This window comes from Drechmeria coniospora, chromosome 02, assembly GCF_001625195.1.
Source record: "Drechmeria coniospora strain ARSEF 6962 chromosome 02, whole genome shotgun sequence".
Classification (NCBI taxonomy): Eukaryota; Fungi; Ascomycota; class Sordariomycetes; order Hypocreales; family Ophiocordycipitaceae; genus Drechmeria; species Drechmeria coniospora.
In genome coordinates this window covers 3,721,291-3,732,955 of record NC_054390.1, presented here as the reverse complement: position 1 = coordinate 3,732,955, position 11,665 = coordinate 3,721,291, and the positions used below count along the sequence as shown (strand labels likewise).

The following is an 11,665-nucleotide window of genomic DNA, read 5'->3' as shown; positions in this document are numbered from 1 at the left end:
TACGTGAGTATAATTGTATGGAGTTGTGCTTCCGCAAAAGGAGAGAAAGGGTGTTGCGATTGCTGGGTGTGAGGGTCATGAAGGGCCATGCTGACTATTGCCCGCAGCCAACCAGATCTGTGTCTCGTTACGTATCCACGTACAATACTTACGTATTAATAACCCGTAGCCGTAACTGGCGGCCCCACCTTGTTGTATTACTATCAACGTTGTTGTTAACATGTCTTGTAATATCTTTGTCTCTATGCCCCTATCGTTGTCAATCTGCTTGTTCATCGCCATGCTCCTATCGTCATTATTTTGTCTGTTTATTCTTGCTCGGAAATTCCTTCCAGTGTATACTACTTATTGGTACCGTCTTGGGTTGCGTTTGCTGTATGGTAGGATTGCTAGCTGCCCCTTAATTGGGGTTGTGTTGTTGGAGTAGACTTTTCTGCCGAGTAAGTGATTCGACGGCCGAAAATTTGTCTCCGTTATCCTGATGCAATTCAAGTTATCAATAATTGTAGTCTGGTCTTGTCTGTCTAACTCCGAGCGAATAGTGGCAATGCATTGTGTATCTCGATTCAAGTTTAGTATATGGAACTGTATTCTATTAGCGGGTATAGTACGGGTTTTTTTTAAAAAAAATCATTCTCGACTTGCTCCTCTTTTCTCCTGGTGACCTCCCTGTGATTATTTTTGTCTACTAATCTATGAGTGCTTGAGGTTGGTGTGCTATGTGATTCTCTTCTGATAACGTTGGTTGTCTGTGCTTGAGGATATGTTATCGGGAGGCCTTGCAGTTCCGAGTTTTGTATTAAATGCAACCAGTCCTTGCGGTATGGTTTGCAAGCCCAAGTTATTGGTAGGCTGTTCGTATCTATGGCGTTAATGCGTCCTCGTTTTTGTCTTTCTGCTACTCATCCAGGAATTGTTTGAATTCATTCGTATCTGCACTCCATCAGTGAAACTGGGATCTCGTTGTCAAAAATAGCCATCGTCTTTGGATACTCTGCCTCGTATCGGTCCAAAACTATACATCTTCGGGCGTTAGCTAACAGTAACGATAAAGCAGTTGTCTTAATGGAGAAGATTTGTCTTGTTCTCCGTGAAGGGATCGTTGGCGTTCTGTCAATATATGTCTAATTGGTTGTTTTGCTGGTTTGCTGGCGCCTCTCGCATCATTTCATGGCTTGTAGAGGCGAATTTTGATGTTTTCGATGATTCTGATGTTGCTTTTTCGCAACGTGCACTTGCTACCAACTGTCACGATTGTTGGATGTGAGGGTCATGATGTCCCATTCCGTCCGCAGCCAACGAGATCTATCTGAGCCTCGTTGTCACGTGTCAAGGTGGTAATACGTGACCCATGGCCGTGACATGACAAACCATGCGCCTTAGATGTACATGTGCTTGTAATATTGACGCAAACCACCTACTTGTAATACGAAGTAGGTGTACGGAGTAATGCTTGTAATACGAAGTAGGTGTATTTGTGATACAAGTACTGTATGTTCGGTGTAGTTGAACAAGCGCTGTCGGCCCCCCCTGTTGTCCCGCTGGATCGGAGGGCCACTTCCAATATTATAACGGCGATTGACTGACCTCCAACCTCATCTGCCATCTGAGCAGTTCGCCAGCACCACGACTAGGTACCCCTGTAGCCGCAGCGTGCCGTCTGCGGGTAGAACCCACCAACATACTCCGTACTTGACGTACTAATGCCATCGGTGTGCTCACCTGCAAATCTACATCTACGAGCGCGAGCAGAGTTCAAAGCAGAATTTCAAGTCGCAGCGCGCGGCGAAAAGAGAAAGACAAAATGTTCCCGGAAGTATCAGCCCAAGTAAGCAATACCCAACATGATCGATGGCGATGATGGATATCCATCCCAACAGACCTCGCATCCGTTCCCGTCCACCGCTGTGGGCACGACAAACCGATGGGCGAACAGATGTGCATCAAAAACCTTGCAAACCGTGGCAGCTTCGAGCCATCTATCATGTGCTATTCATACTCCGGCACCTCGAATCTCAACTTTCCTTGCAAAGCGTTGATCATGGTAGCCCTTCGACGGCACCATCACCAGGGGGCCCGCTTCAACCCTCGTAACCTGCCATGACGGGAGGGGGCCTAGGCTATCATGCCAAATACGAGGCCCATGGCCCTCTATCCGTGCCGGATCAGCTATACCTTTGGGTAGAGGAGGGGAAGGGCATGGTTGAGACATGTTCCGCCCACAACCTTCTCTCCTTTCCGGAACTCGACTCTTTCTTGCAAGACATCGTTCGCCACAACGCTCTCACTCTCGGCATGCCCCTTGATATTCTTTCCAAAACTCTCGCAGACAGCCCTTCATGCAACGAGCCCTCCTGGAAGATGTCGAGGACGGACGGCGGGCCGATGGTGGTGCCATCTGCAAGGAGCCGGCTTCAGTGCTCGAGCATCAACGGCGATCCGACGATGAGTTGGAGAATCAAATGGAGAGTACGGTTCAGTTTGCTCCGACGCCAGAGCAGCAGCGCAGCATCGTCCGACGCATCGACCGTCGGCTCGTCGTCACCGTCGGCGCCATGTACTGCGTCAGTCTCATGGACCGCGCCAACATGAGCGCGGCCAACATCGCTGGCATGGGCACCGAACTGCGGCTCGAAGGAGTCAAATACGTTAGTTTGTTCGGACGCCAGCCGCGGTCACCTGGAGGGAAACCCGCCGCGGCCACCTCGCTGACGAACATGGCTCCTCGTGGATAGAACACGGCCAATCTCCTCTTCTTCATCCCTTACATCATCTTCCAACCCCCCTCCACCGTCCTCGTCCGCCGTATCGGTGCCCGTCTGCATCTCGCATCCATCACCCTGCTGTGGGGAGCCGTGACGGTTGGCATGGGCTTCGTCGTCAATTTTGGCCAGCTCGCCGGGCTCCGCGTCCTTCTCGGATTCCTCGAGGCTGGCTTTTTCCCGAGCTGCGTTTACCTCCTCAGCACCTGGTACACACGATGTAAGCGAGACATGTCCCTCATGTAGAGTTGGTGTGCTGACGTGATGGCATGACGACAGACGAGGTCGGCAAACGATACTCGCTCTTCTACCTGCTCGGCAGCGTCGCATCGGCGCTCACTGGAATCCTCGCCTACGGTGCAAGTGCCTACCCACCTCATGCCCCCCCCCCCTCTTCCATGATCATGTCCGCTAACGGACGTAATCGCTGGACAGCTCATGCAACTCGGCGGCAGGGGGCATCTTGCGGGCTGGCGCTGGATCTTCATCGTCGAAGGTGTTCTCACCTGCTTGCTCGCCATCGGTTGCTACTGGATTCTCGTCGACTTTCCTGATTCCAAGAGGAAAACCTGGCGCTTCCTGAGCGTCGACGAGCGCCGATGGGTCATCGACCGCATCCAGAAGGACCGAGGAGACACGCAACCGTCGCCGTTTCATCTCCGTCACTTTCTTGGTGCAGGTGCTGACTGGAAAGTATGGGCCTATGCCGTCATCTTCTTCAACACGACCACCATGGCGTATGCGCTCTCGTACACCTTGCCCATCCTCCTGGTCGAGAACATGGGCTTCAGCGTTGGCGCGGCGCAGTGCCTTGTGGCGCCCCCCTGTGCCTTTGCCGGCATCATCATGTTCCTCGAAGGCTACTGGGGCGACAAGTACCGGGTACGAGGCCCCATCATACTGTTGAACATGCTGCTTTGCCTCATCGGCCTGCCAGTCATGGGATGGCATGCGAGCCCGTCGATCCGCTACTTGGGCGTCTTCCTCTTCACCGCCGGCGCCAACAGCAACGTACCGGCAACAATGTCGTTCCAGGCCAACAACGTGCGAGGGCAGTGGAAACGCGCATTCTGCAGTGCGACCCTGGTCGGCTTCGGCGGTATCGGCGGCATTGCGGGCAGCCTGGTCTTCCGAGGAGAGGACAAGGTCACAGGCTACAAGCCGGGCATGTATGCTTGCATAGCCTGTTCCATTCTGACCATCATGCTCGTTTTGCTGTGTGACCTAGACTTTTACTGCCAGAACAAGCAAGCAGAGAAAGGAAAACTGTTGGAGTCGCACGAGGTGAGTGGAGTGTCCTCGGGTGGATGGACATCCATGCAGATGCAATGGCTCACTGTTTACAGCATGACGAGTGCACTCCTGGGTTTCGATATACGTATTGACGAAGCATAACACTTAGGTGATGGAACCTCAACGAACGGAAGCAACTTCCACGGAGGTGCGGTTCTTGAGATGGGCAAGGCGGTTAGGGATGTAGCGTCGTAAAATACTAGGGTATCCGCGTGAAATATGCAACAACAGGACTTCTTCTATTCAGCAGCAAGAGTCTGGGTTTTTGATGGTACGAGGAATGACAAGACCTGCTTACGGTGGTACCTGGCGTCATAAAAGGAGGTAGCGATGCTAAGGAGCTGTGGCTTACTACCAACGTCATCACCTAGCCAATCGATACTCAGCGTCCTACATCACCCATCATCCACCTCATCATGGGATTTGCCTCATGACGGAATAGTCCGCGAAAATCGTCAGCATATCGTCAGCATAAATTGAGACGTCGACTTTTACATCTGACCTGGTGAATAGCCTCGAGCTCAATAATAGACATGCCTGTCGGGGCTACGATGCATCAGCCTCTTCGCCGCAGCGCTCGCCACCGAGGTCGGGACCCTGTCATGGTTGCCGTGGGAGAGACTCTGGCAGAAGTCCAGCCGAGTACTTTTCCAAGAGGAAGCATTGTGAAACAAATCTCTAGTCCTGCGATCCCCCCTAAACCAGAGACCGGGAAGATCAAGACGGAGCCGCCGGATACCATTGTCGACGATGGGTCGGCTCACGGTAGCGTGCTCGACAGCAAACCGTCCACTCTCGGCACGAGAAAGCCAAAGTCGTTCTTGGCCAACGGTCGCCGGTCCCCATTTCCAGATTTCACCCGTCCTACGTCGGACGAGTGTGTCGTTGCCCACCGCATCCTTGCCGCACTTCACGGCGATCGTCCTAGGCCGGACAAGGTGATTGCGTCCACCGTCACAGCCGGCTGCGGTGCTTCGCCGTCGGTGCTTGATGCCCTCATCCGCACTATTCTGTCGCAGAATACGAGCGACAAGAACAGCTCCCGAGCGAAGCAGAGCATGGATGCCGTGTATGGCGGCAGCGACAAGTGGGAGGCCATCGTGGCTGGTGGTCAGCCCAAGCTGCAGCGGGCCATCCACTCGGGCGGCCTCAGCGTCATCAAATCCAAGGTCATCATCGGCATCCTCCAAGAAGTCAAGGTCCGCCACGGCGTCTACTCGCTCGATCATTTGTTTCGGGCGTCGGACGAAGACGCCATGCGCGAGATGCTCTCGTTTCAAGGCGTCGGGCCCAAGACAGCCAGCTGCGTGCTGCTTTTCTGCCTCCAGAGGCCGAGCTTCGCCGTCGACACGCACGTCCATCGCATCGCCGGCTTGCTCGGCTGGCGACCCGCTGCAGCCACGCGTGAAGCAACACAGGCGCACCTCGACGCCGTCGTGCCCGACGAGGAAAAGTACCCGTTGCATGTCCTCCTCGTCCAGCATGGGAAAGTATGCCACGAATGCAAAGCTGGCGGAAAGAAGATCGGCAAGTGCGAGCTGAGTAGGGCCTTCGGAACAGGCCAGCTCGAGCATCGGGAAGGAAGCCTGGCGAGCACTCGAGGGTGACAAGGTCCGGTCCGATTCATGGTGTTGATGATTGGTCATGATATTCATCATGTCTTTCATTCGTCGTATGGGGTCGTCCTCACCATGGGTATCATTCCTCGCGCAAACAAGACTGGATCAACCAAAAGAACCGTGGCAGACACACGAGACACCGGCCATGCAACCGTCCACACTTCACGCCTCCCAGTCCATCGGCTCAACCATCCACTCCCACTCGTCTAGTTCTGCTACTCGCCGCTGCTGGTCAGTGACGCCGACCTCGGCCGCGGCAAGTTCCTCACTAACCCTCGCCGAGGCCACCTGGTACGCATCCTCGAGCCCCTTCATCACTTCCGTCACGATCCAGCTGAGATGGTACATCTTGAGCGGCGGAGTCTCGCGGCCCTCTGCCGCATCCTTCCATCGGTTACGGAGCTCTTTAGCCTTCCAGAGCGCCTGGTTTACGTCGCCACGGCCGAGAGTGGCGTGTAGCGGGTGCGTCTCGTCGTCGAGCGTCTTGAGGACGTTGTGGTGGTACGCGTGCGCGGCGGCCGACTTGCCGCCGATACGCATGTTCTGGTCCGTCGCAGCGTTGATACTGTCCCGCTCGACCGTCGTGCCGAAGACCTTGAACAAAAGCACGATGGCTTGCTCGATCCAAACGTAAAATTCGTGGAAGTCGACTTTGAAGTTGCGTTCCGCGTCGACGGTGCCAAACTCCCACTGCCCGGGATCGTTGGCTCGCTTGTACGAGTTCTCGAGGTCGATGAACTTCCAACGAAGCCGTCCGCATGCTTGCTCGAATCTGTGTAGCGCCTGGGAACGCGCAAAGGCCAGTGCCCGCGGGGCAGCGGTCGTCGACGTCGACGTCGACGTCGGCGTGGACGAGGTCGGCGCCGGCGCCGGCCGCGCAGGAGTGGACGCCCTCGGCGGCGTCGCCGTTGGATGAGCCCACCAGGAAGACGACAGGCCCGGCGAGTTCTTGGCCATGTCACGATGAGGCGGCGCTTGCGGCAGCAGTGGTGGCAGCCCGCAAGGAGGGCGCTAAGGAGGTCATGAATCTGAAGCGTGACGTTGCAATTGGAGAGAGCCGCGAAGCCCCGACGGAGGTGGACCTGCTACGAAATACTCCGTATTCCGCACTAATTACAGGCGGAGTACGGAGTACGGAGTAGGAGTATTAATAATATACTTGATTCGAGCAAAACACCGTTCGAGTCCGCCTGCTTGCCCCACCAAGCTGCTTGCCAGCTTCAGCGCCCAGTTGCGCGCCAGCACAAGTACTGGTCAGCATGGTACGGAGTACAGTAAGTACTAAATATTACTGAGTATTATTTAATACAAGTACAGTACTGTACAGTACATGTACTTAAGTGATTACAGCAAACCCGCAATACGCCTAAGTACTTACAGACAAGCAAGCACCATCTCGGGCAAGTGCAATGCAGGCAATTGCGACGGTGGAAAGTGCGACTGATCGTCCTGGAAAGTACGGATGCATGAGCCTGAGGACACGTTTAATCGATTGATCGGCCAGTCGTTCGCGGTGAACAAAGCTCGCTCGAACCCTCCTCTACGCCTTTCCAACACACCGGCCAGCCCGTTCACTTCACTTCACGATATCCAGGGATCAAGACCGAAATGCCATGGGATTTTCGAGCCGCCATGTCCATCCAAGTGCAAGGCCAGTGACATGTTCAAGTCGAAGAGAGGCAGACGCCTGAGTGAGACATAAATACAGAATGCCGACAAGGCGCGCTCTTCCGCCAAATATAACCGCACAACTCCGTCTCTCTCTCACCAATGCGTGCCGCGCTCTCCTTGCCTCCTGCTACGCTGAGCTGTCAAGGAATGAGCACACAAAGCATGTCCACCCATGCGCCGTAACCGATGGGGCAGTAGGCGGGTGATTCATCATTCGGCGCCTTTCGTCTTCTTCGTCGCCTTTGCCGTTCCGATGTGGGTGTTGTGCACCTGTCGAAGCGAGAATGTCAGTCCATCAGTCTCCTCCGGCTTGGAACCGGCACATCGACATACCTTGGTGGCAAACCTCAGACTCGTCAAGGTCTCCTTCAAGTGCACCTCCAGCGGCGATACCATGACGAACATGAGGGTCTTGCTGTTGCCGCCGAGGCTGTACTGCAGCAGGTGCGTCAGCTTCGAGTTGCGGTACGGCACGTGTCCGGAGCCGCGGCCCAGCGCCTCGATGACGTCTCCCAGGCAGCTCAAGCTCTTGTTGATGCTCTGCGTTTCCTTCATCCGCTCGCCCTCGGCTTGCGAGTGCTTCAGCCTCTCCGACCCGGCCAGGTCCACGAGGTTGAGCGTGCCCTCGCACCGTTCGCCTGTAGCCGAGTTCTCGCCCACGAGCTTCAGCACGAAGACGCTGTGCGACCGCGACGATCGTTCATTGGCCTTGGTCGCCGCCACCGACCGGTTGCTCTGCGCCTGCTCCAGCATTTTTTCCACGCTTGCCGCCGAGTTCAGCTGGACCGACCGGCAGTTGACGATGGACGTCTGCTTCCGAACTTCGTCGTGCCGTATCTCTAGCTTCTTTGCCTTGCCCTCGGGTGAGCTGCGGTCATGGGGCGTCAACAGGTCGTTGAGCTCCTCGTTGTACACCTCGACAAAGGACCCCTCCATCGTGTACTCCCACGACTTTTCTCGAAGTTCCGTCATGGTGTCATAGATCATGTGCGTCGCGCGCGGGATCATGCCGTCCTCGGACGACATGGTGTACGTTTTCCCGGAACCCGTTTGGCCGTAGCAGAAGATGCACACGTTGTAACCGTCGAGGGCGCTCTGAACAAGCTGCGAGATCTCGCCAAAGATGTCCTCGTTGGGCGTGTTGGGCGTGAAGACGCGATCGAACTCAAACGGGTAGTTCTTCCTCGAGACCTGCCCCAGGCTGCTCCGCTCCTCCGGACCGGCCAAGACGATTTCGGCCGAAGTCTTGTCGTCCGGAAACGAAACCCTGGCCTCTTCTCCCTCGCCGTCGCCAAGAACGGGCCGGACGCGGCACATGACGCGGATGTTGCCTTTGAGTTCTTGATACTTGTTGAAGAGGACGCGTCGCTCGGTTTCTTCCTTCATCAGCTTCCGTCTCGCCTCGTCGGCCGCGAACAGTGCATCCTGCAGCCTCTTCTCCATGTTGGAAAATGAATCCGATTGCGCTTTGCTGTCGGACTCGAGGAACTCGACGTGCGACTTGAGCGAGTTGATCTTCGCCTCGAGCGTCATGTTGGCCGCCGACAGCTCTGAAATTTTTGCTTGCAGACTGCCTCGGAGCAAGTTCTCGCGATCCATGTCCGCTCGCAGGTTCTCAAGTTGCGACTTAATATCCTGGGCCTCTCGCTCCTTGCGCTGCATCACAACGTCCAGGTCTTGAAGCTCGAAGCTCATCCGCTGCCTGATGTCCTGTATTTCCCCATCCTTTTTTTGCCGTTCCTCCTCGAGCTGCTGTTGATGTTGGCGCAGCAGAGCATCCATTTGCTGCCGGTGCTCCTTCGACTGCTGGTCTCTAAGCTGGTCCAGCTCACGGCTCAGATCCTCCACCGTCATTCGATGTTGTCGCGACAGTTCCTCAACCCTGTCTTGGTGCCGTCTTTCGAGATCGTCCATATTGCGCGTCTGGTTCCATTGCTGCTTCTCCATCTCGTGATGCAGTTCGCGTCTCTCTTCCTTGATCGCATCTAGCTCCTTCTCCAATTGCTCATTTCGTTCTTCCAGCTTCTTTCGCTCGTTTTCAAGCTCGGAAACTACCTCCCGCATCAGCGACATGAACCGCGGCCGGTCTCCATCCGACTTACTGCGAGACTTTACCGACTGAAATGCGTCCTCTTCATCCCTGCGTTGCATGACGGTGGATTCGACCATGTCCTTGAGCTTCTTGATCTGCGACTCGACAACGTCGACTCGTCCGTCGACATCCCAGGCTGCGCATTCAAGAAGATTAGAATCCTTGGTTAAAAACACGTGCAGGTAAGGGGATCTGATTGGGGAGTGTAATGATTTTTTCAACTTGGTGATCAATCCCTGCACACGCAAAAATTGCATCTCCACCTGCCTGCGAGTTGGCGTCCTCCGAGGAACGGGCTAAGTCTCCTGAGATTTCGCCGGACGCAGCAGCATGGCCTCTTTCGAGGCACGGTGGCTCGTACAAGATCTGTCGATGCCGCCTTGCGGACGGAGCTCGGTTGTCACTTGACGCGTTTCGAAAAGGGGACCATCAACCCCCCAGGCCAGCTTGGTCCCGGTTGTCAAGGAACTTTCACTTGTGCAGGACAAGCATCGCTGGTCATTCCTCTCCTCGACTTGAGGCGCCTGGAACGGCTCGAGGGCGGTCTTTCGACTACTGGAAATTTCGGGAAGGTAAGCCATACCGCTTCCAATTGACGTGTCGCCAACGTGTTCTTCGCGATGTCCCTGCACCGTTCGCGGCCGTGGTGTCTGCGATTTTGTCCGGCTGTTCGGGGCACGAACACCCGAGGTCGATGGCGCCGCCGTTGACCGGCCGAGGTCGATGCTTCGGCCCGGGCCAATACTCTTGGCAAAGTTGTTGATGTTGGAGGCAACTGTCGACTGACCGCGGGACCGGGACGGTTGTTGCTGTTTCAGCTAGAAATGTTGCCCTGTCAGCCGGTGCACAGAATGGACGAGGAGGCACCGTACCTGTGAGATTGCTGACAAGGTTTGACCCCTGATGCTTGAGCGAGCAGGATTCACAGTTGGCAGCGAGGAGGATTTGGCCGGATAGTGGGCGGCCTGCTCGGACAAATGTTTTCGTTTCGCATCGGGCTGGAGTGCTGCGGATGCAAGTCAGACAATCTGCTGTCCCGTCGGCAGGGTGAGGGCGAACGAACTTGATGGAGCGATCGCTCTCTTCAGGTTGGAAGGCTTCGAATCGGGAGGCGCCGGTATGGACGACTGCGTGCGAGCGTTGCTTTGCGAATCGCTACACTCCGCTAGGCTGGATCCCGCGCGCGCAGCTAGAGCTGGGAGTCGGCTGGTCATGATTCTGGACGATCGCAACGACTGCAGGCCCTGTGAAGTCGGAAGTCGACGGGTCAGCGACGGGACGGATCGACACAATGGTCGCGAGTATGTCGGGGACGAACCTGATTCTCGGTCCCGTCCATGATGAAATGATCGAGTGCGCGCCGCAAGCAGAGAGGAACGAGAACCGGGAGCGCAAGGAGGAAAGCCCCGCCGGGGGCTGCGGATGCGCGAGGCGTCGTGGGCGGTTGTGCGCGTCGGAGTTGGAGCAGGGGAAGATGAAGGCGACGAGAGTGTCGACGGTGACGAAGCAGCCCGCGGTTGGCTAAATGGCTCACGGTGATGACGAGCACATATTTTTCGCCCGTGTTTCAACCATCTCGGAACTCGAAACTCGAATCGCGTTGCGAATTGACCCACCAGTGGATGGCTGCGAATGGAGGGAGACGTTGTTTATGCTTCATCCCCTCGGCAACCACCAGCCCCACGTCGACGCCCCACGGCCACGGACACGGCCACAGCATTTACCTGCCAGCCACACACCCCCAATGCACAAACCTAAGTACTTACATGCATGCACGCACGCACACAGCCACGCACCGCCACATTCTTACCGTTTTTCTCATGGCCCAGTTTTCTGCGCATTCTAGAAACAGTCAGCGGCGCTGCCGTAACCGGATTCGTGCAGCTCCGTTGGTAAGCAAGAAGCCAGCACCAGCTGGCCGCTAAGTGAGTCGCTGCAGCGTTCACATGTCAGTTCAGTCAGACCCTCCTGGGCAGGCATGACGACAGCTTCTCTCATCCTACTCTGCATCTGCACGAGCGACGACAGACCAACGGAACGGGCGGTGCCTACTGCCTGCCCTGCCCTGAGCTGAACGAACGGAAGGATTCGGATACGGCAAAGGTCGCAGCAAGATCGTCGCCGACTGTCCCTGCTTGTCCTCGTCCTCGCCGGCTGCCATCAAAAAATCCGACGGTTCGTTGCCACCACGATCCGTTCATCATCGCCTTCGTTCTCGACCGATGCCG

At 55.9% G+C, this 11,665-nt stretch overlaps 4 protein-coding genes across 4 annotated transcripts; 2 read left to right on the top strand and 2 right to left on the bottom strand.

The window, feature by feature from the left end:
• Positions 1-2,339: 2,339 nt before the first annotated feature.
• Positions 2,340-4,157, top strand: DCS_04153 (uncharacterized protein; the record flags this gene model as incomplete). Its single annotated transcript, XM_040801465.1, has 4 exons — positions 2,340-2,648; positions 2,736-2,982; positions 3,042-3,168; positions 3,218-4,157. 4 exons carry the CDS (start codon positions 2,340-2,342, stop codon positions 4,155-4,157), a joined length of 1,623 nt encoding a protein of 540 aa, XP_040656498.1.
• A 431-nt stretch (positions 4,158-4,588) lies between these two features.
• Positions 4,589-5,662, top strand: DCS_04152 (base excision DNA repair protein; the record flags this gene model as incomplete). The annotated part of the gene is made up of 1 exon (XM_040801464.1): positions 4,589-5,662. One exon carries the CDS (start codon positions 4,589-4,591, stop codon positions 5,660-5,662), a length of 1,074 nt encoding a protein of 357 aa, XP_040656497.1.
• A 174-nt stretch (positions 5,663-5,836) lies between these two features.
• DCS_04151 (uncharacterized protein) lies at positions 5,837-6,631 on the bottom strand (the record flags this gene model as incomplete). The annotated part of the gene is made up of 1 exon (XM_040801463.1): positions 5,837-6,631. The coding sequence occupies one exon, from the start codon at positions 6,629-6,631 to the stop codon at positions 5,837-5,839; it is 795 nt and encodes a 264-aa protein (XP_040656496.1).
• Positions 6,632-7,555: 924 nt separating this feature from the next.
• On the bottom strand, positions 7,556-10,651 carry DCS_04150 (putative kinesin-related protein KLPA; the record flags this gene model as incomplete). Its single annotated transcript, XM_040801462.1, has 5 exons — positions 7,556-7,615; positions 7,679-9,573; positions 9,799-10,255; positions 10,310-10,443; positions 10,501-10,651. The coding sequence occupies 5 exons, from the start codon at positions 10,649-10,651 to the stop codon at positions 7,556-7,558; spliced, it is 2,697 nt and encodes an 898-aa protein (XP_040656495.1).
• Positions 10,652-11,665: the final 1,014 nt, after the last annotated feature.